The sequence below is a fragment of the Vanellus vanellus genome (genome assembly GCF_965231255.1).
Source record: "Vanellus vanellus genome assembly, chromosome: 3".
Classification (NCBI taxonomy): Eukaryota; Metazoa; Chordata; class Aves; order Charadriiformes; family Charadriidae; genus Vanellus; species Vanellus vanellus.
In genome coordinates, this window is record NC_138907.1 from 26,858,750 (window position 1) to 26,881,686 (window position 22,937).

Consider the following 22,937-nt stretch of genomic DNA (forward strand, 5'->3'; position numbering starts at 1 on the left):
TGCCTGGCCAATAACAATGCAATACTCTCAGCAGGAGCTGGTGAGAAAACAGCTAACCTGAGCCCAGGTGCAACTGGTAGGGTCATCTCAAGGAGAGAGCAACCCTTGTAATTCCTGGCACGGAGTTTAGAGACTGCAGATTTTGCCCTCTCCCTTGCTTTCTTCCCTGGGCTCATAATGGTGGCTGTGTGGCTCCCTGTGGCCAGAGGGAGAATCACTTTTTCTGTGATGAGCAGCTCCGGCAAAGACTTCATTTGTGGGGTCACTTCCTTCTAGGAGGTGGCATTGTAACTTTTGGCTGTTAAATGCTTTAGTCTATTCCATATAAAGCTTTGGAGCATGACTAATTAATATAATAATCACCTCTAGCAGAGAAGACATTAACTGCCTGAACTCTCAGGACTTAGAAGATCAGAGAGAACAAGTTGGAAGACGCTGAGAAACTGAATTAGCAGATTCTCAGGATGGCAGCCAGTAAGGGACTTCACGCACTCATGTGTGCTAAAGGATGAGCTCCGTGCCTGGGGGATGCAGGCAAAGCTGCTGTCTTCTCTGGGATTACACCATGTGGGCACTTCCCTGAGGACAAAAGGGAATGAGCTCCAAAGCACTCTGGAGCCCTGTATTTACTCAAACTAATATTCTATGAATCAAATGATCTAATTAACTAAACATGCATTTGACCACAAAAATGTTATGTTAGTTTTAGCTAACCTTGCAAACCTACATCAGGGTTGCTTCTTTTTTTCACTGAAACTCTGCATCTATTTTCTACAAAATTCCCCTATTTTTCTGATTTAAATCATCAGTAACCTGCATGGCTGCTCTTGAATTGTGATCCTCAGAGCCTGTTATGTCTCTTCATCCTTTTTGATGATGAGATTAGCTCCTAACAGAAAGATAAACAGAAGTAATCAGACCCTTTGAAACAAGTTGTAACCAACAATACAGGTATAAGTAAAGTTTTCTTTCTGTTTTCAAGTAGGAAAATAGAGAGAAATTTCAGATCAATGTGATCCATAAAATTACATTCCAACTTGGGCTTTTATTACAGATTTACAGGCTTCAGGCTAAGGTTGAGGTGACACTGAAATCACCAAGATGGAAACAAATAAAATAGTCTCAGATCCTGAGCTTCAGCCCCTCCAAAACTGAATGAGGTATCACAGAAATCAGATTTCACATTCAGACAGGGAAAGTCTCAGTGGCTTTAAGTATTTGTCTGTTGCATACCACAATAATTATCATCTTAATTTTGCAGACCTGGGGACTGTGGACTGCCTGAAGTGTCAGCAGCTATTACTCTAAACTGTTTCTTTTATACTGTAGCCACTAACAATATATCACCCTACTGTGGAACTTCACTGCAACATTTTGTCCCATTCTCAGTTTCCAGAAGGATGATAGCAATCTGGAAGAAAAAATAACGATCAAGGGCTGCACAGATGGTTCTGTAACAGCTGATAGGTAGCTGCGGATGTTGATGAGTATTTTGGAGGTGACAGACAGCAAGGGCAAAGAAGAATTACTGCCAGCGTTTAAAGGGACTCTGCCAGGCCACAAAATAATCCTGATGAAATAAATGCTTAAAAAAAAAATTTCCAGCACTGAGATTTCTTAAATGCGAATAAATTCCCCAAAAGACAGGGACATCTCTCTCTTTCTTTGTCCTTCTCTCTCTTTTTTTTTTTTAAGACAATTTAAAACTGTGCTGTGCAGTAGCTTTCAGAAAATGTGACCCTGGGAATAGAAATCTCTTAAGTGTCTTGCACAAGCTGTTTGCTGTGTGCTGCTGTGAACAATTACAGAATTACCTTCTGTTGTAACATGGTACGTGTAGTGTCTTGTAGGAAAGAGTTCAGGTTGTAACAAGTAATAACCACAGTTCCTATTAAGTTGCCTTTTGACAGAGTACCAGCCATATATCACTGCAATGTGCAGAAGGGGCTTACTATGGAGGCTGTTGGACACAGCAGTTAGATCTTCAGGGTCCTTTAAGAAAAGCCTTGATAGGCACCATGAGGCTAAACCCATCATCTAGTGACTCTGTTTATACCCAGGAGTGCTCCTGGGTTGAGGCCCAATCAGTCAGAGTGGGACTGCAACACGCAAGTGTGCCCAGCAGCTGAGAATTGTGTTCAAGGCATCATGACATGTGAGGCAGAAGCTTAGGAGCTTGCGGACACCTGGAGTCCTCTGGGAAGAGTGTTACACAACCATGGTTTGAGCCTGCAGACTGGACCTCTTTGCTATGCTACAGCATACAAAATCTCAGCCATGCAGCTCTCTCATTTTCTGCTGCAATGCATGTCAACAGCAGCAGGAGGGAGGCTATGTACCACCTGGACATGCTAAACAGCCAGACTATCCCATGTTATTCAATGTATGATTAGAGAGTTGTAATGAAAGATCAAGCGTGGTTCCAGTCTTGGATATGTGTGAAAAAGAATGAAGTTTGTATAATTTCAACATGAGAACCTAGGGCCTGATTAACAGCAGTTGGAGAGGCATTCTCTTGGACCTTGACATATCCAAGACTATGGCCTTCCCCATAACACCAGTGGGTTGACAAAGTCACTGTCAGGTTGAAGGACAAGAGGCTTCTGAACACAAAGGCATCCTTAAAGAACAGAAGGGGGACTGTTGCTCCACCTCCAGAAGCCTGTCATCCAGCAGAGGTGAAGGCAATTGGGTCTTTCAGCAGCCTGAGTTTGCCACCCACCAGAAGATATCTTAGTAGCTAGCACGCTCAGCACAGAAGATGTTTCACAAGCTTGGAGGCTTTCATGATGGGCATTGGGGTCTTTCAAGGTAGGTGAGTCATTCCATCAGCTTTCATCTGTCTTGGGAGGAGACGGAGGAGTTCCTCCCCAGAGACAGCATTAAGGAGTGGGAGCGAAACACTGGTGAACCACTTTTCATCCTTAGCAGCGTGTTTAGCATGTGATATGACAACCAGACATGATTCTGACATAACGCCCTCAAACATTAAGCAATGAATTACAAGGACTGATGTTGGTTTAGGATGCTGTCTTAGGAGCTCACCCTCACTCCAAACTTCACACAGTCATTCCTGATGCATTTAGCCTCTTTAGAGAGTTCTGCTCTTCTTATAGGTGTCCTTGCTCTGGTTTTTTTTTTCCACTCCATGTACAGACAATTGAAGCATAGCCATCTGCCAACTGTAGTGAATATGTCACTATTAGACATTTTACTTAAGCACTCTGAGTGGTCTCTAGTTTCTGATGGTGTAGTCCAGCCTTTCAAGGAAAGCCTGACAATAGATATTTTTATTTGGATATAAAACTACCCTGTGTTGCAGTGACTTTCTTTTCCCCTGTGGTCTGTAACAGGGCTGAGGGCAAATAATCCTACTGAACAGGTAATCACCTGGAGTGAGCAGAGATCTTTCATGCAGCAGGTTCTCCCTCTGGTGCCAGGTATCTCCAGGTAGCTTTTGACATTTTCTATTGTTGGACTTGCTGAGTGCTCAGATAACTCCCCTCTGAACACGACAGGAACAGCTTCATTGACCTGGAAAACTATGACCTGTTTCTTCTCTTCCACTTGGAAGATCAACCTTGAACTTCTGATGCCTGCCACCAGCAGCTAAGTCTCACTGTTTGGCAAGTTGTGGTGGGTAGCATGAGTCATAGTGCTATGACCTTAGTGCTGAGCCTGCTGGATGCCTATGGCTATATAGAAACTGCAGAAGTTCTCCCATTTATGATTGTAGGTGTCCTTAGCTCGCTCACTGAAGAACGACAGCATTCTGAGCCTCATTTCCCAGTCCTATCCTCACACCTCTTCTCTGCAGTGAACTTAATGTATGTCTAAGCAACACATCAGTGTGGGCTCTGAGAGGATAAATCAGGCTGTTGCTACAGGATGGCATTCGGGATCATGTCTGAAGTACAGCAAAGTCAATTACACTGTGAGTATTGGAGAATCCTACAGTAAAGGGCTGTACTGGTTTTAAGAAACAGCCCAACTGATTCCCACTGAAGACAAGCAAATTTTTGGTTGCACAAGAAACATATATACTTTTGTTTTGTAGTGCTCCTTCTCAAGATACTTCTATATGAAAAAAATCTGAAGAATAGGACAAGATTTCATAACCATATTGGCTGTATCAGTCCTGTAATAGCTGGCTTCCTGTTTTTGCCAATTAACCTGAATGCATTATGTCTGTCTTTTCCATAATGAGTTCCACTCAGAACTTGGTGCTCCCTAGGCAAGAGGTCATATTACTGTCATTAAGTCTCTTCCTGGAACCCTCCTACAGAAACAAGGCTTAAAAACTATAAGGAAAAAAGGAAGGTGGCCACCTTGCTCTTTAAAGACTTATGTCTAACCACTATATTTGTTGATTGTTTCAAATGAGGACAGCTGAAAATATTTAGATATTTGAGCATGAAAGTAAAATTTGTTCAGCTGTATCTGTCACGTGCCAAATGTTCTGCAGGCATCTAAAATAGATGGGCTCTGCCTTACCTGAAGGATATGCTGAGGCAGTGAGTTCTTTAAAGAGTTATATTCAGATGTGTTATTTCCCTTCTGATGACAGTGGGCCTCCTCTACAAGCCTCACTGCCCACCTCTTGCTTCCTCATAAATTTTAAGCCAGAAAGCAACATGCTCTCATCTGGTCTAACTTCCTGACTAGAAGATTTCACCCTGCTATTACAGATAGAACTTAATAATCTGTATATGGTCCAAGTTTAGCGTTCAAAAAGAAACACTGTCCTGATGTCTAAACATAAAAAATTAGAGAATCTCCACTTACTTTAGTTGTCTGCTCCTAAGGTTACTTGTTCTCTCAGCTAAAAATCTCTAATTTGTCTGACTTCACCTTCTGAAAATCAGTTCATGTTATGCCTTCCTCCATTAGTATAAAGAGCTTGTAAGTACCAGGTGTTTTCTCCACATGAAAGAACTTACTCACTATAATCACCTTACTGTAATATAAGCAGGACTGGATTTTAGTTTGGTTTCAGAATAATACGTGACAGATTAAAAAAAAACAACATGTAGTTCAGTAAGCAGTGGAGCTAATGAAGTTTGTTTTCCTGTAGATTTGTACCTCATAGTTAGATTCGCTGGTGTCTCAACAGCACTCATTAGTCAAAGGCTTTCCCAGCAGTGAACCCATTCATCATCATCATCACCATCATCATCCTTGTGGATTCTCTGGTCTAATAATATAGTTGAGCACTTTAGGATGTTTCTTGCCTCTCTGCTGAGTTATTTTCTTGGAACTTGTAGGAGGGGAAGGGATATAGAGACTAATAGAAATATATAGGTGATATGATCAGTTAAATTCCATTTCCATAGGGAACCAGACAAAAAATCAGTTCTATGCAAAGTAAACACTGGCTTTTGAACCTTTGCAGTGGAAAACGCCACTCCAAATGGTTGCATTTGAACTGTCTTGTTTCCAAAATAATTTTTTCTTATCATTGGGAAACCCACATACCAGGATTCCCACTATAAGGCAATGGGTGTTAAAGTTGTACAACAGCTCCAAAATTCAAATCTTTCCTGTTGGAAATCAGGCAGCCAGTTTCTTTTAATTTGAGCTTAGGGACACCAGGGAGTTCTGTACCATATGGTGCCAGAATATTTGTCTTCTGCCAAAAATTTCTGTCTTACCATCCTCTGCTCCAACCACATGGCCTTTTTTCCTTAACAGTCAATTACATCAGATGTAGCTGATATTCTTGGCACGGGAATTTATTCATCTCCTCAAAGCAAAGGATCGTTATGAACTTTCTGTGTGTTTCTACAGGGGGCTACAGTATGTCATGTACTTGTACTGTCGAGTCCCAACAGTGACAGGTGCCACCTGTTAAAACACTGCTACAACTGTTTATGGGTCTTGCTTCATGGAAAATACTGTCTCTAACCCATCTATCTAATGCACTCGTAACCTTTAACATTACAAAATCTGACTGTGTATTATGTGCAGTGCACACATAAGACTAGGCATTGTAATCTGAGATCAGTATGGTATGCAAACTGATTCCTTCGGTATCTGCTACAAAAAAAATACCTGAAGCAGGTATTCTACTTGTAATAGGTAACTAGTTTTCTCTTCTCCATTTGCTACTAAATCAGCAAAATGTAAGACTGATGAGGACTAAACTCTGCCCTTGTCTGAACAGAATAGTAATAGGGGTGGCGCTGTGTCTCTGCTGGCAGTCGGTTTTAAAAATTTGGTCAGTGAGTGCACGCTTCAGCCAAAGGAAGTGTGGTGTGAATGAAGCCAGAGAGGCGGTGGCTGTCCTCCAAGCTTAAAAGCCGACTTTGCAGAACCTGCAGTGTCATGAAAGAGTGCTCCAAAGTATATTGAAGCCTGCCATGTGAAGGTTCTGCTGCCTGTCTTTCCAGGCCCGGTGGCCTGTAAGGCAGGAGGTATTTGGCAGCAACTGCATGCTATCTTGCTGCCTTACTACTTTCTGAGCGTACAGAAAGGTACTGGATTCAGAGTAAGCCCAAACTGCATGGCATTTTGCAGGTGCGATGACCTGGGAAAGAACTTGGAAGAGATTTTGCAATCATTATTAGTGATATCACTTTAATGTCTAATGTGATTTCTGTGCATATTTCTCCTACGGGAGAAACAACACAGAGGAAAATCTATTATTCTTATCCTAGTATGGGTCTATAGACATGGGGGATTAGAGACATAATGACTGGCCTGGTAATGAAAATACCTGGGACAATAATGGTGCATATAGATCTGGTGATGGCCGTACTTGAAAACATTTCTCTCAATATATCTGAAGGGACTGTAAGTACAAATAAATTCATGGAAAAACATTTGAGACTGAGTGTTCCACAATAAGAAACCCTAATATTGTTGCTTTTTAAAAAATTACGCAGCTCAAGACAGCAAAATATTTCCTTATTGTATCACTTAAAGCATTTTTTGTCAAATATTTTGAGAGGTACTCCCTATAAACTTTAATCTGGAAGGTAAGGATACTACCTTCCTTTTAAAAGAGGAGAAATTGAGGCATAGATCCTAAACTTGTCTGCTTTCCTAGGAATGAGTTAGTAAGTGAGCCCAGAACAGAGATCACAGATTGCCATACTAGAATTCTTGCTCTGAGACAATTCCAATTCTTCAGATTTTGATGAATTTAGGATTCAAGGTTACTCAGGAATTTCACTTTTGAAGTTCCATGCACCTCAAAAAAATCAGTCTCTTAATCAGTATAAAGTGGTCTTAAAGATCAATTCAAGCACTTTCTGTTCTTAAAGTAAATTAATACTATTTTGAAAATTAGCATATATATGAAGACATATATAATAGATAGGGCTATTAGTTTCATTTCAAGAAACAGAGCTAAGTAATTACATACTTTCCAAATGTCCATCCACGTGTTGTATTTAAATATTCCTTTACAGAATATAAGGAATGGATAAAGCAAATTTGGTGTTAGAGAATTCATATGCTCCCCTCTCTGAATGCAAAAACATGTATTTTCTACTCTCCTCAGTCTCCTACTCATTAATTCCCATGCTGTTAGGTTGTTTTTTCAGTGTTTCATGTAAAAACTTAACCTGCTGTTGAACTTATTTCATGTGGGTTTATGTCTTCCTCATTTTAATGGTTTGTAATGCAAAATCATAAAGGTACAGCTGCTGCAACAAACTCCCTTATTGAAGCTTGCCTGCTGCACACATTGCTTTTGGAGTCTAACTTGGCTTTGAATTCTAAAATTAAAAAAATAAAAAGTAGTGTGGTCTTAAGCACTATAATTAATGTCTCTAAATTTTGTTTCTTTGCTCTCCTGTCCACAGCTGTGTTGTGCAGAATTTCTTCAACGAACATGTTCTTTGTCTCCCTCCCAAACCAACAGAGGAAAAATACTAGGAAATTTTACCCTCTGGTACTTTTTAGACAGTGCTTCTGTCTAATATCACAGCATTTTATATGTTTTTGTTAATCCTAGATATGAATTTTGACATTAAAGCCAGCAACTAGAAAATGAGAAAAAAAACAGCGTCATCTGTGTACAATAGTCCTGGATAAACATACAATTTCTGAGCATGGACCAAATAAGAGAAGGTGAGAAAAAAAACACAATGTGCATAAAGATATGTAAGGACAAATGCAACTGAATATTAAAAAAACCCAAACTACTTATATGGTGGAAGTGAACTAAAATAAAACACCCATGTCTCAGTCACTCCAACTCTTGTAATTTAAAAGCACTCTTAAAATCTCTTACCTTGCTAATATTAGATACTCAATTCCTCCTTTTTTGCTAGAAGACTTTGGCACATTTCTGAGATCATGGAATATGAGTTTACATGTCCTTCACCTCTTTGAAGAGAAAGGACAAGATTTTTATCAGATATTTTTCTAATTATTTTTATGAAGTGCATTTGTTTTTCATTATTCATCCTCTTTCTGTTCTTATTTTCAGTACTTTTCCTATTGTGCTACTTTTCTGCTTCTGAACCTGTAGTTCCATGCAATTTTCTCCAATTGGCTAACAAAAACAGTTGCCAGAAACATAATTTAATTTGCTACAGTGCTTTACAATATTTTTTTGCTATTAATCTGCATTATTATACTGGGTTGAACTCCCACAGCAGTGTTAGCTATTTATTTTTACATATTTCCATGTGCAAAAAAGAAAATATCTAAGCGAAATATCAAATTACCTACCATATTATTTATCTACAGCATTTAATATTTTGTCAGATTACAAGGCCCTGGGATAAGGGAAAAAGTACTCTATAGCACAAATGACAGATGTTACAAACATCAACAAACTTTGGCAGAGAACTACAGAATAATTTTTTGTGTTTGTTAAGTTTTGGGAAATTAGTAGTGAAACTTGATGTAAAAAAAAAGGCAGAATAAAATATTAGAAGCAATATTATAAATAATTCATTGAAAACTATTTGGTAGCTTTCAAAGACATGAAGTCAGCACACATATTTTCAAGACTAGAGATCTAAGAGTTGCTCCTGAACTAGGGATCAGAGTTGAAAATAGAATACCTGACAAAAGGGGCTTCCATTTCAAACTTGATACATATTTTTGGAATCACTAGTCTCTGGGTTTTCTTATATGGCCAGCGTGAAAATCAGAAAGAAAGAACATGGAGTGCCTACCGAAATTTTAATGACCACTTTTAGAAATGCATTTTTCTCAAAATTACCCAGCTCTAAAAAATAATCAAAAGTAAAATGACTGTGCTACTGGTTTTTGGAGCATGACATCTTGACATTTCTCTGATTCTAACCAACATTTCTGAAGAAGCTTTCAAGATAGTCCCTAGACGAAACACAGTATTGAAAACCTACTCTATTTCTTTTGAAATATAAATAGAAAGACTCCCATTGATAACAGTGGGAATGCATGATGACCTTTTGCTAATTTGAAAGTACAGAAGTTTGAAATGGAGATATTTGGAACCAGAAATGAAGCTTACAGCCTGAATAATATGTACTGTACTTTTTGTCATTTTTATTGCATAATGCCATAATTTATTTACTATGCTGAAGGTGTATGTGAGGATTTTCTTTTAAGGTAATTAAAATCAGTGATAAAACCGAACCATTTAGAACACCCTGTTACTCATTAACAATGAAACCAAGATGTCTTTACACTCTATAATTCATTTGCTCATTCTTCCCTGTAATGAATAGCCATTATCTACAGAGAGAAAGCTATAGCATTTTTATAATGGCTAACAGGAGCTTTCATGGCTCCCAATGATGAAAGTAGAGGCTTAGATTTTTCTAAAGACTAAGAATATAAGAATATTTCATAAATATTCAGTAATAGCATGACACCTATGTGCCTCAAACCTTTTCTAAAGCCCGAAACAAAATGGGGAAATGATTAATGAGACCATGTGGAGATGCAGTATGAGAAACTATTCTGTCCTATTGCTGAATTTCTAGGTCAACAAATACAACTGTTCCCTTTTCCACCTGATTCAGGCATTATACAAGTGTGCTACAGTTCTTTGCTGAAGAACTAGGAGTACTTGTTTCAGTCATAGCCACTTTCACGTGGAGAGAGACTAAATTGAATCCAGAACTGCACTCTGGTCAATCCGGAATTACCCTAAATGATGCTAGAAAATACACCACATGCTGCTTAAAATTTCTGTAATGATATTTTAGTATATTGTGGTGTTATTTAGTGTCATTTAAGGTAACCATAATAATTATTGGTTCAACTTTTGGATATGGACCCATGCATTCCTGTTTCCAAATTTAGATTTTAAGCCATTACATTATTTGGTTTATTTTCAAAGCTGTTTACGTACAGTATAACACAGGCGTTCATATATGTGTTAACAGTAAAGCTGCCATGACTTTCTGAGTTTTTAATGAATAATTTCCTGAAGAACCACGAGGAGTTTTCCTCATTGGTTTCCACGGACATTTTTCCACAACAGATTTCTATTATTTTAAACAGCTTGAGTTTTTTCAACACTTCTCACTATTAAAAACCTCGACGTGTTAAGATCTTCCAATTTTCTGTTGACATCTGTTGAATAGACATAAGTATTTGAGGAAAGGGGATAATTTGTTATTTTTACCGGGGGGTGGGGGGGAAGTCTCTTCCTGAGGAGCTACGAGTACGTTACTTATCTCCACCTACACGAAGGTTTATCGAGGTGCCGACTGCCCCCTTTTCGGGCAGCGCTGACACGGGGGTGGCGAGGGGAGGGACAGGGACAGCCTTACAGCGGACGCGGGCCTAGGCCTGCTGCTGGGAGGCTCGGGGCGGTAACCACCCCCCGCTGGAGTTAAGAGGGAAACCCCAAGAGTCCGTTCGCTGGTACTTTCAGAGCTGCTTCTCCTCAGAATACCTGAGTGAAAGGAAACCAAAAGCAGCCGCCGAGCTGGCGGAACCCCGAGAGGCCGCCCTAGCGCCTCACCCGGTCTGCGGGGAAGGACGGACACCTGCTGTCCGCCTCGCCCTGGGAAAGCGCCTCCCCGGCAAAGGGGGCTGCCCGCCTGCGGCGTGATCCCCGCCCCCGTGCCGCCGCCGCCGCCAGCGGGCTGTCCCGAAGGCTGTCCGACGCAGCCCCCGCCCGGCGACCGGCGGGAACGGCACGCGGCGGGGTGCGCGGTGGCGGGGCCCAGCTCTCGCGATGGCTGCCTGACGCCGCCGCCCAGCGGCTGTAACGGCCGTAGGCTGGCAGTGGCTGTTTACGGCGGCGTAGCCAATGGGAAGGCGGGGCGCGTGGGCAGGGCTGCGAAGCGCGGCCAATGGGAGGGAGGGGCGGCGCGTTTAAACAGCGCGGGGTGCGGAGGCCGGTGACCCGCGGGGGGAGGTTGTGGCGGTTTGTGTGGCCATGCCCGGCCGTCCCGACGACTACGAGGTGCTGCTCACCATCGGCGCCGGTTCCTACGGCAAGTGCCGCAAGGTGCGCCGCAAGGCCGACGGCAAGGTGAGGCGGCGGCTGCGGGACCGTAGCGGTGCCGTGTCTGTCGGTTTGAGCCGTGTGCTGGCGGCTCTCCGAGATAAGCCCCTCTTCACCCCTGCAGAGCTCTGGCTGGTGTATAAGGCACTGCCTAAGGTGGTTTTTAATCTTTTCCTCTCCCTAGATCTTGGTATGGAAGGAGCTCGACTATGGCTCGATGACAGAGGCGGAGAAGCAAATGCTTGTTTCGGAAGTGAATTTGCTTCGTGAGCTGAGGCATCCCAATATCGTCCGGTATTACGATCGGATCATCGACAGAAGCAGCACAACCCTGTACATCGTGATGGAGTACTGTGATGGTGGTGACCTGGCTAGCTTAATTGCGAGGTGCACAAAAGAAAGGCAGGTGGAAGCTGTTTGTGGCAATTTTGGAATATTTTGTGCAATCAAAAGAAAAGTGAAATGTATTTCTTCTCAACTTCAACTTCTGAACAACTTTACGGTTAACCTTTGGGCCCAACAACTTGAAATGTGAAAAGTTTTGTACAAAGTTATAGCACTGGTGGGAATTGTGCTAATGAATGCACCAACTGATTGGATGTCAGTGTCAAAACAGTGAAAAAACTGAGCTGTCTTATGAGGCAGAAGCTGTTGGAAGAGTTTCTGGATGCAATGCTATGCATGGGGTCGAAAACATAAACTAGCGAGTCATACTTCTTGCAGATAGGTAGCTTCATCTGTGGGTTCTTCTGGCTTGCCCATCAGTCAAACCACCTGTACCCTATTTCTTGTTAGAACACCAAAATACATGAAAGCAAAAAATTATTTTGAACAGGATGGTAAAAGCTACTTTATGTGCCTGCATATAAAGCTTGTGGAGACACCAAGTTAAGACTTCACCTTGGTCTAATCTTAGACTTAGCAGCCTATGCTTAAGTATACTATCAGTTTTCACATTCTTAGGATAAACAAATACCTGATACCATGTGTGTTACTTTGAGAATAGTCTAAAATGGTACTGCAGCTGCCCCCAAACATCAGTGTTTTCATTTAAGGAAGGTTATATTAAAAAACACTCCTGTCTTGGCTCTCTTTTTGTTGTATATTGCTCATTATTTAAGGTCCCTTCCAACCATTCTATGATTATAAACAGTTGACAAGATACTGTTATAAGTGATCAAAGGGACAGATCTCATCACAAAAGCATCAAACTGATATTTGTGTTATAAGTAATGGAAATGCTGCGTTTTTGTTAGACTCTTTGTTCTAGAAATCTAGATGTCCTCTAACATATTTGGAGTGACTTTTTTTTTTTTTAAATTTCCATTTTTAAAATAGCATATGTAGATGCCTGTTGCTGTTACCTTTCTATAAAGGTGCTGGTGTTGATTCAGTGATGTTTTATAACAATAATATTTAAAAAGTTACAGAACTAAGACTGGCAGCAACTACTTAAACTTATGTATGCTTTTATTAAACAATGTGTTAATCTTTCAGATATTACTTGGAAGAAAGCTTTGTTCTCCGAGTATTGACTCAATTGACACTGGCCTTGAAGGAATGTCACAGACGGAGTGATGGTGGAGTCACTGTGCATCGTGACCTAAAACCAGCAAATGTCTTCCTAGATGGCAAGCAGAATGTGAAACTTGGAGATTTTGGACTGGCTAGAATATTGCACCATGACACCAGCTTTGCCAAAACATTTGTTGGAACTCCATATTATATGTCACCAGTAAGACCTCCCTTCTGTGCCTTATCTTCCCTTTTCTCTCTCCAAGATCTGTTTTCTGCAGTGTTGGTTTCAGAGTCCATGAATATTTGGGAGGTTTTAGCGAAGAGTTACTAGTCTTAAATGCAGGTGACTCTTTTTATAGAGTGTGTATGTTCTGGAGACAAGGTTATTTTCCAGTTATCTTCATCTCTGTTCTTCCCCACACTGTCACTACCTTCTGATTTAAGTTGTTCTTCACTGTATAAGTTTTGATATGTTCTTGGAATATTAGAGATATGTTGGAGTACATTGTTCCTGAAAAGGAATGGGGAAGCTATGTTTTATGTTTCATAGTGTTAAGGTAGAGAGCTTATTAAATTACTTCTTGATGGTAGGATTTGAATTTGTAGTGGAAATGAGCAAGAATGAGTTATTTCCCTGATATGGTGCATTTTGTGTGGGAAAGATTAATGTTGACTGAGATACAGAGTTGTATCAACTGAAGATTGGTGCAACACTTCAGTCTTCTACAGTGAATACTGCTATAACTTGTTAAAATCCTGCTAGTAAGAGTAGCTGTGTAGATTGAGATGGAATCTTAAAAGTAACACCATTAAGTACTGGTTTAATTTGGGTTTGAACAGTAGCTGATGATCCTGCAATAGCAGAACGATGTCTTGGTTAATGATCCTAAGATTGTTCTCTTTCTTTAGGAACAAATGAACCACATGTCATACAATGAAAAATCTGACATCTGGTCTCTAGGATGTCTCCTGTATGAATTATGTGCTCTCTCGTAAGTAAAGTAGTGTGGTAATGAATGTGGAAACATAGCTGTTAATGCATGTATGATCACATTTTGTATAGATGAAAGTTTAAAGTTTTCAGAGACTAGTTAGGATTAGATTTTTATTTCTGTATTTCTCTTGATATTAGGTAGTCAAAACAAGTCTTTGATTGCAGCTTTTTTCTTAGTCTGATACTTTTTAAATGGAAATAAGTCCTGCAAAACTAGTGAAAGAATCAAGAAAAATGTTCTTCTTCAGGCCTCCATTTAGAGCTTACAACCAAAAGGAGTTGGCAGAAAAGATAAGGGAAGGGAAGTTCAGACGAATACCATATCGTTACTCAGATCAGTTGAATGAACTTCTCAAAGAGATGCTGAATGTAAAGGTAAGAATCGATTACTAATTTTTCCACCTATAATTTAAACTAGTACTGAAACACTAGTTTTTCTTCTCAATGATGAAATGAACTGATCTGAAGTAGTGGTTGCTGTCACTGGCAATATGACTTGTAGGGGAAGGAGGGAGGAATTGTGCTTTGAGTCCATTAACCAAAGGCAGCAGCTCAAGTGTTATGATTAGGTTCACAGGACAAAAAAGACTGTCTCAGTATTGGCCTATACAGAATTTCCTAACAGTATGCTTAACAAGGTCTTATAACTTCAGGGTTAAAATGGTTCCAGTGTGTTTGGAAGCTGGAAGGGGTTGTTTTGTCTTCATTTTGGATTTATATGGCTAATGTAAAGCTCGCCCCCCATGGCTGGCATGGGGGTGTTGAGAAGAATACTGCATGGCACAACAAAGCTGTAATGAGAACCCAAGTCTCCAACAGGTATGGGTCCTTCAGGAATCAAGTGGCAGGTAGAGATGCAGAGTGTTAGCTCCAGAGCCTACTAACAGTTGCCTCTGTAGGTAGGCACCCTGTTCTGGCTCTGAAAGGAGTTGTGCCTGGGCTGGGAGAGCCACACTTGCAGCTTCTGGAGCTGAAGGCTGGTAGCAGCCTCCTCCCTTAGCTTTTGTCATCTGGTTGTGCTACTGTCCTGGTCTGAGGAGCTACCCCTTCCTAACTCTTTTTTTCTCCAACTTCTCCTTCACTGTATAGCACCTCAGCGGGCTTCCACCTATGGTGGGTCTTGCTTGGGGAATCGCTGGCCATAATATTTCTTGGTGGAAGATGATGGAACCTGTTGGTAATGTCTTTCCTTTAGGATTATTGCCGACCTTCTGTTGAAGATATTCTGCAGCACCCCTTGATAGCAGACTTGGTGACAGAAGAACAAAGACAAAATTCTGATAGAAGAGGCTGGAGATCATGGGAGGCAGAAAGGCTGCAGCATTCAGATGCTGCAGTGAATGAGCTGAAACGGAAGGAACAACAATTACAGGAGCGAGAACAAGCCATTAAAGAGAGAGAGCGACGTTTGGAGCGTATGATATTCCACTTTGGGAAGGGGGTGGCAGTGGGATTCTGATTCAAAAGAATAAGTGTGGAGGAAGGAAAGGTAGACAGTTTTCAATCCCCTCGTTTTAATGCACTAGGATATTGTACTCCTGCATTCACTACTAGAATTATATCTAAAGACTAAAACAAGAATGCTTGGGCTTACTCATCTATACTAGTTCTTGTTTTAAGTTACTAAGATATAATTAGCAGTTTGGATATAGAAGTTTGGTTTGGGAAGATTATTAAATATGAGCCGCAATTAGGAAAGTATACAGAAGAATAGGGTCTAAATATATTGTTCTGCACTGTGCAGTGTAGGTTGCTTTTTACCTGCTCTGTAGGTTAACATTGGCTATGCTAATGCATAACCTAAGGTTAACCTGATGTTGGAGCAAAATATACTTGAGTAAACTGTCAACTGCTTTTATAAAAGCTGCACCCTACAGGTAGCTTACCTGTGAAACTGTATAGATGGCTGGTCTTCAGGTGTTGGGATTTCCTGCCCACATAAAATACCTCTTTGCGTATGCAGTACGCTCTGTAATGCAGATTTTAACCATATATATTGTTTACTGAGCCTGAATAACAGCTGCTGCTGCTGTAAATAGGATGTTTAGTCATAGCTGAATTATAGTATCTGGTATCTAAATATTTGTATCTGGTATCATGTGTGCCACCAGTTAATGTGCAGAATAGAAAACTGCTATAGCTTCATTGTTGCAGAGATGGCAGAGTTGGGGTGGGTGGGAGGGGCACAGGGAAGAGTGTGCCTGGCATTTTGCATTCAGAGTACTTGTCTAGTGCTTTATCAGAGCATTGATAAAGGTGTATCTACACAGCAGTTATCTTTGTTTAGAGCCATAGAAGCAGAAATATGGGTGCATCTGACAGGCTATTACTGCTGTCTTTTTTTTTTTTTTTTTTTTTTTGAAAGAAAATCCATCATGCACAATCACTCTAACTTTAACACTTACATTTTAACACTGCATACTACTATATTTCTACTTCCAGAGAGAGAACGGGAACTGTGTATTCGAGAGAGACTGGCAGAGGACAAACTTGCTAGGTATCCTACTAACCTAGAATTGCCTAGATTAGAAACTCTACAACCTTTCAAGAAAAAGCTTAAACCTCTCTTTTTCAAAACAGAGCTGAAAACCTGATGAGGAACTACAATATCTACAAACAGCAGAGGACATTAGCTTGTGCAGATGATCCAGGTATGAAAATATACAAGAAGCCACTTACACTGGTAAATGTAGGCTGGTATGACCAGAAGAATGCCCCTGATGCTCAACGTGCTGCACCTAGTCACATTGTAGCGATGCAAACCCCAATTATCTCTTCGTGGCTGAGAAGAGACTTTTGATTTTTCTACTTCATGAAAAGACTTGAGGAATAATGCTCAACCATAAGTGTGATTTGTCACTGTCAGCACTGCAGTCTTATGCTGTTTTGAAAATTGGATTCTTATGGTAAGCTAATGGAAGTGCTGACTTGTAACCTAAACTTTTCTCAGAGCTGCACTGATTTTATTTATGGATGTCTTCTTATGGACCTTTGATTTAGTTCATTTTAATAAAATTGCACGTGTCTAATCATTTCAGCTTTAGTTTAACTTCCAAAAACTTCAAGGTGGGAAATATTTGTTGCAAGTTACCCACCTGTGATTGGTGCATCGTATAAGCTCTGAAGAATACAAACTGCTCCAGTTTAACTCACTAAGAAAAAACCCCCGAAGCTTTGAAAATGTGCTATAATGCTTCCTGACTACCTGTAGTCCAATCTGTTTTATAGTAGTTATTACCCCATAAGTATCTAACACTCACTTTAGCCTTGGTTGTTCAGTCATCACTATCATAAGGGGTAGTATCATCTGTTCATTGCACTCACCTTTTAATAGTAAAAATGATTTGAGTAACTAAGTGCATTTTGAAATATTGGTAGGATATTAAATGGCTGGGTCATAAGTAGTACTCTAGAACAAAGAAATGTGAACATCCTTTAACATGCAGCAACAATCTCTTCATTTAGTTTTGGTCAGGTAAAGCAAGATAAGCATGTCCCTGCCTCTAATACAAATAAAACTGAAGTTGCATTTTTTTTCAAGAAGGTGCCTATCACAGCAGGAAAGAGCACACCAGAAGTCAGTGGTACTTAAGCTATTTCTAACATTCCTGTCAATTTTGAGAATTCCACCTGTTTGATACATTAAAGAACATAAAGTTAAGAATAAACTTGCCTTGGGCTTTCTGATGTTGCTTCTAACACTAGATGACTGAAGGTAAATGAACTTCAGCATTTGCCTCTGTTTTGGTTCTGCATCTCTCGACCATTTATGTGATATTTTGACCTTAACAGGTGTAATAATTTTTGAAGATTCACAAAACCATTTTGAGTAGCTAATGCCTCAAGACAGACAATGCAGGAAAGTGAATAAAGTTATTACAAGACTGAACAAATCTTGCAATATCTGTAGACTACTTGATTAAACATTTATCACATTTGCTACTCTTGCAATTCATTCTGTGGTACACTTGTACTATTGTTTCTAAAATTTTCCCTGTTCAGTGGGAAATTGGTGATTCTTCAATACATTGCCAAGATCACTTGCTTATGTTATCTTCAGGTGCTCAAATAATACTGTATTTTTCACAACTGGATTGCATCTCTCACATCTCTTGGATCCCTAATTTCTCCTCAAAGTCAGTTGAGTGGTTTACTTCACATTAAAATGGAATACCAAAAATCCTGATTTCTAAGACAGCGTCATAGACACAATCCTATTTTTGCAGGGATTTTTCTGACTCTCGGGGAAGGATTTACTGTTAAAACAGATATAGATTACTGATATGAAACTACAAAATGCTGAAACGTTCACTGGCCTCTGCACTTTGGTCCTTCTCCCTCTTGTGCTTATTGCATCCTTGCTCTAGCCTAATGAATTGGAAAAATAAGGCTTCAGCAGCATTGATAGTAGTACAGTTAGACCTTCGATTAAAAAAAAATATAAAAAAATCACACCCTAAGTTGAGCCTTGTGAAGCTGGCTCTTATGAGAGGCAACTCAGCTGTTTTAATAGCTTTTGATGGTAGTTTTTGTACCCTGTGTCATTAGAAACAAAACAAACTAACTGCCTTTTGATTGTGGATATTCTATAGAGCTAAAGCAGAGCTATACTATGAAAATTCATGTTCTGGAGGCTGCAGTGAAAGTAACTTTTTAATTTTTAGCATGTTTAAACACATTATTCATCAGGTCAGATCCTAGGTTGTACCCCATTGACTTAATATGAGGATAGAGTTGGAACAATGTGGGTGATGTTGAAAGACCACTGGACAGGCTGGGTCTGCCCCTGCTACAAAGGAAAGAGAAGGGTTTTCAGTAGCTAAAAGCCTGATTCTCCATTTCCCTGTGGAACCGGCTTATATTACTGTTTCATTTCTGTCCGTTAGAAGAAACTCCATGTCTTTCCCTTATGGCAACTAATATTTCCTTAGGTGTTGGGCGGTGCACCCTAGAAACTACAATGGCATATATCCTTTTACCACAATCATTTAAAAGCCTTGTTTCAATTTTTCCTCATAAAATGGAAAAAAAAAATTGTTGCTATGAACTGAAATGCATTTAATTAATTACTTAAAGCCATAGGTAGATAGAAAAATGGGTAACAGGGTTAAAAGACCTAAGCAATAAATGCTGAAAGATGCACTAATTCATTATTTATTTTTTGATTTCTTAAGATAATGCACTCCTCCTCCCCTTTTCTTCAACCAAGAAGAAAGTACACTTTGATGGAAGTGAAGAGAATGCTGTGCCTCCTGTTAATTTGGAAAAATATCCCATTTCTAAAGGGAAATGCTCTGATCTCAAAAAACGTCTATATGCTGCAAATCTGCGGGCTCAAGCACTGTCTGAACTGGAAAAAAACTATCAACTAAAGAGCAGACAAATCTTGGGCATGCGCTGAAACTGTAACAGATGTAAAGTATTTAACTTTTAGAAGGTAATTAAATGTATAGGAAGATACGTGTGCCTCCCTCTTTTAAGCTGGAACCTACTGAAAAATTTATTTTAACTGTTGTTATACAAATTCTTAGTCTATGATACGTAGTTCATGATAAAGGCATAAGAGATTATATTAAGAAAACAGGTAGTTTTGATCCAAAATCAAACAAACTGAATGAACTGTATTATTAAAGAAAGAATAGTTTGGTCCTTCTGTTTGCCACACATTACTTTTCTGAAAATGTAAAGAGTGAACATTGTAAAACAGATTATTTTAAATCTGGTGTGAAAAACTTTTCAGATGAAAAATGTACAGAGATTCACAATCTGTAGGTTAAAATGATGCTGTATGTAATGTACAGTACTTGAAATAAGAAGTACTGATATTTTGTATATGTGGAAAAACTGGCTTTTTGTCTGCGTTTGTAAATATTTTTAATTATCAAAAGTGCAAAAAAAGATTTTATGCTATTTCTTCCTACTAAGTAGGTGACCTATCAAAGCAGGCTACTTTTAATTTAATGTCTCTGACTAATGAGTGGGATGCATCAGCTTAGCATAGTTGAGGAGTTTATCCTCCTTTCTGCCTGCGCAGCTGAATGGCTTGTCCATCAGCTCCTGAAAAGCCTGCTTCAGGGCAGAGCATTTGAAATAACACCTTCTCTGGTTTGCTTTGAAACTGTGCCGTAAATGGATTCCCTGGGGTTGCTGTCCTGGATGGAACACCATCCAGGGTATTAGCACCTGTGTTTGGGATGGGGCAATTGTACTTTGAATAGTAAATCTTTATATTTCTTGAAGCTTGTGAGGTATCTCCATCTTCCCCTTCACAATGCTCTACCAGAGTAGGAGTTGCTCGTGGTGTAAGTTTCATGACTAACTCAGAGTCTTTAATTTAAAAAAAATCCTTTGGAACTGTAATGCCTGACATATATAGAGATTTTCTATGTCTGGGTTGAAATGCCGTAAAACATACATTCTTAGCAAATGGCTAATTTTCAAAACGCTTGTTTCCTTATTGGGCCACAAATGTTATCAAAGGAGGTATTCTAGATGGTTTTTACTTTAAAAAAGAGAATCTTACTTGAAACATCAATTTAATTTGTCGTATTTGCTGAGAGACAAGCAGTTGTGTCACCAAACAATACTTCTACTCTAGCAGATTCTTAACCACCCAGCAGAGCTTGTATTTGCTTGTGTAGTGGTTACTGTTTTCACCACAACCTTTGCTTAAAAGAATTAGAATTTGACCATTTGGTTTGCTAGTCAAAAACTACCACTTTTCTGGTGGTCATTACCCAGCAGCAGGTGTGGTCGGAAGTGTCCGGCAGTTACGCACAGCCGACGTAGCTGTGCCATACTGATCAGTGCAGCTTTCCTGCTGCATTCTTTCATATTGTTGAAGAGTCTCACATGTATTCGGAGGGTGAATCTCTGCTTTCTCACCATGTCTGTACATTCAGATTTTTCTGTTATGTGCCTCAACCAGAAGATGTGCAATGCAGTTCTACTGGCTTTCATGGGCATCTTTATTGTATAGCCCATAAACTAGCAAAGGGTAGAATAGGCAGTAGTATTAGTCTAATCTGCAAAAATATGTAGGATGTAAGAATTTTGTTGTATGTCTTGTCATCCGTAAAATGCAGGTACCAATTAGTGAAAGGAGGAAACCGAGCGAACAAGAAAATTAATTAGTAATTAATGATTCAGGAAAGACTATATTCTGAAACAGCTGGTGTTTGCAAATATTTTATTTTTAACAAGACCGAACAAATAAAGTGGCTTTGAGAGTCTTTTTTTTTTTTTCCTCTTGGAACGTACACATGGACCAAATAATTTCTGCATTTAGAAGTAAAATACCTTCAGAGCAGTATCTGCAGCTTTCCTCTTCCTTTAATTCTCTAGTGACCTCAAGATGGCACTGTTGCCCTGTAATTGTTGCAATTTTCCTTTCGTCTATTGATACATTCATACAAAATTTAAGATCTAATTTAAATATATTTTTACCTGTTTTGTTTCAGAAAATCGTGTCTTGCTGCAAGATACTGATTTTCTTAGGCTACAGATGTTTTAGTACTTGCTGGTGCAATTAATTGTAATTATCTCTGATTTGCCACTTTGCATCTTTTATGCATGTTTTATAAAAATAGTTGAATCAAAGTTTAGTTAACAATTACACTATTATGAATAAGAAATGCTACAGAGAGTGCAAAGTGTATCAATCACAATGGCAGTAATAAATGAGAGCAGCTTAAGTTACAGCTGTAGCATTGTGGCATTTAAGCAGCATTACTCACAATGTCTTCTTGAAGTATTATCACTCTAATATGATAAATGCAGTGTTTCTTGAAGTTTTTGAAATAAGAGCTTCCTCATGTGTCAAACATAGGGGAAGGCATCCTTGAGATGGTCCTTTTTCTCTCAGGAATTTTGCTTTGGAGTCCTGAAATTCACGTTTTCCTACAAAGGCATAATTGTTTTTCCCAGAGCACGTATGTAGTGTTGGAATTGCATTCAGGATGTAGTTTCCAAATATATTCAGGAAAATAAATAGCAAATTCATGGGAATAGTGACTGCTCGCAAAACATTGCCATGATGCTGATGAGTATACTTATCTATTAAAAGTGAAGGTAAATTTCTCCATATGTATACAGTAGAGCTTCAGCCTTAGAGGATAATAATAGTGTACACTGTTGAATGTTGTGAGATAAATTCATTAATGTTTAATATAGATATCAGGAATTTTAATAATATGCATAGTTGTGGGCACACATGACATATAGAAGTCACCTCTGAAGTTACACAAGTTTTATATGCATAGAACATAATTTAGCTCAAGGACAGACTGAAGGGGAAGTTGCATCATCTTTGAAAAATGTGGACCAGATCCCTGATTTTCAGTCTTTGTGTGTGACCTTGACCGATACCCTTTCCCGGGCCCTAGGTCCCCATCTGTACCAGGCTCGTCACAGGGGGGTGCCCAGAGACAGTACTGGGATCCTGTACAGGTCTTCTGCACTTTGGGCAGATTTTCCGTGGCAGTGGTGCACCCACTTTGGTCTCCTACTTTGGGCAGCTGTGCGTGTACTAAGGAATGGAATTTACTGGGAAAATAGTGGTGAGTTACCAAAGTAATTTATTTAATGATTAGCTTGGTCAGCTGTCCCCTCTGCAGCCAGTTGACCAGACCATTCCATGTGACTACAGGACTTAACCGATGTGAAAGTGCTGGCTAGCTGGGCAGATAAAATGCTTAGAGGAAATCAGGCTTAAATATAGAGGACCATCAAGCTTATTCCTAAACATAAGTATCAATAAGTTGTTTAATCTGTACTATATCATTGAACAGGTGGAAAGGTAAATCCCTCTGGAACTGTTATAAAATCCTTTATCATAGGGAATTCCACATTTTCACCTTTACTGTCAGTGAGTAACGCAGGAGGAAGTCATCTGCTCCTAATGATGGCACAAGCTGGTTCACAGGCACTCACTGCAAGACTCCATCTCCTGCAGTTTCCCACAGGCACGAGAAACAGTGCAGAGCAGAAGCTTTCTGCCATTGCTCTTGTCTTCATCCG

General features: G+C 39.7%; 1 protein-coding gene across 1 annotated transcript; it reads left to right on the plus strand.

Annotated features, from left to right (window-relative positions):
• Window positions 1-11,338: 11,338 nt before the first annotated feature.
• On the plus strand, window positions 11,339-19,407 carry NEK2 (NIMA related kinase 2; the record flags this gene model as incomplete). Its single annotated transcript, XM_082481572.1, has 9 exons — window positions 11,339-11,434; window positions 11,592-11,809; window positions 12,905-13,142; window positions 13,835-13,917; window positions 14,168-14,294; window positions 15,115-15,334; window positions 16,362-16,416; window positions 16,500-16,570; window positions 19,094-19,407. The coding sequence occupies 9 exons, from the start codon at window positions 11,339-11,341 to the stop codon at window positions 19,318-19,320; spliced, it is 1,335 nt and encodes a 444-aa protein (XP_082337698.1). The 3' UTR covers window positions 19,321-19,407.
• Window positions 19,408-22,937: the final 3,530 nt, after the last annotated feature.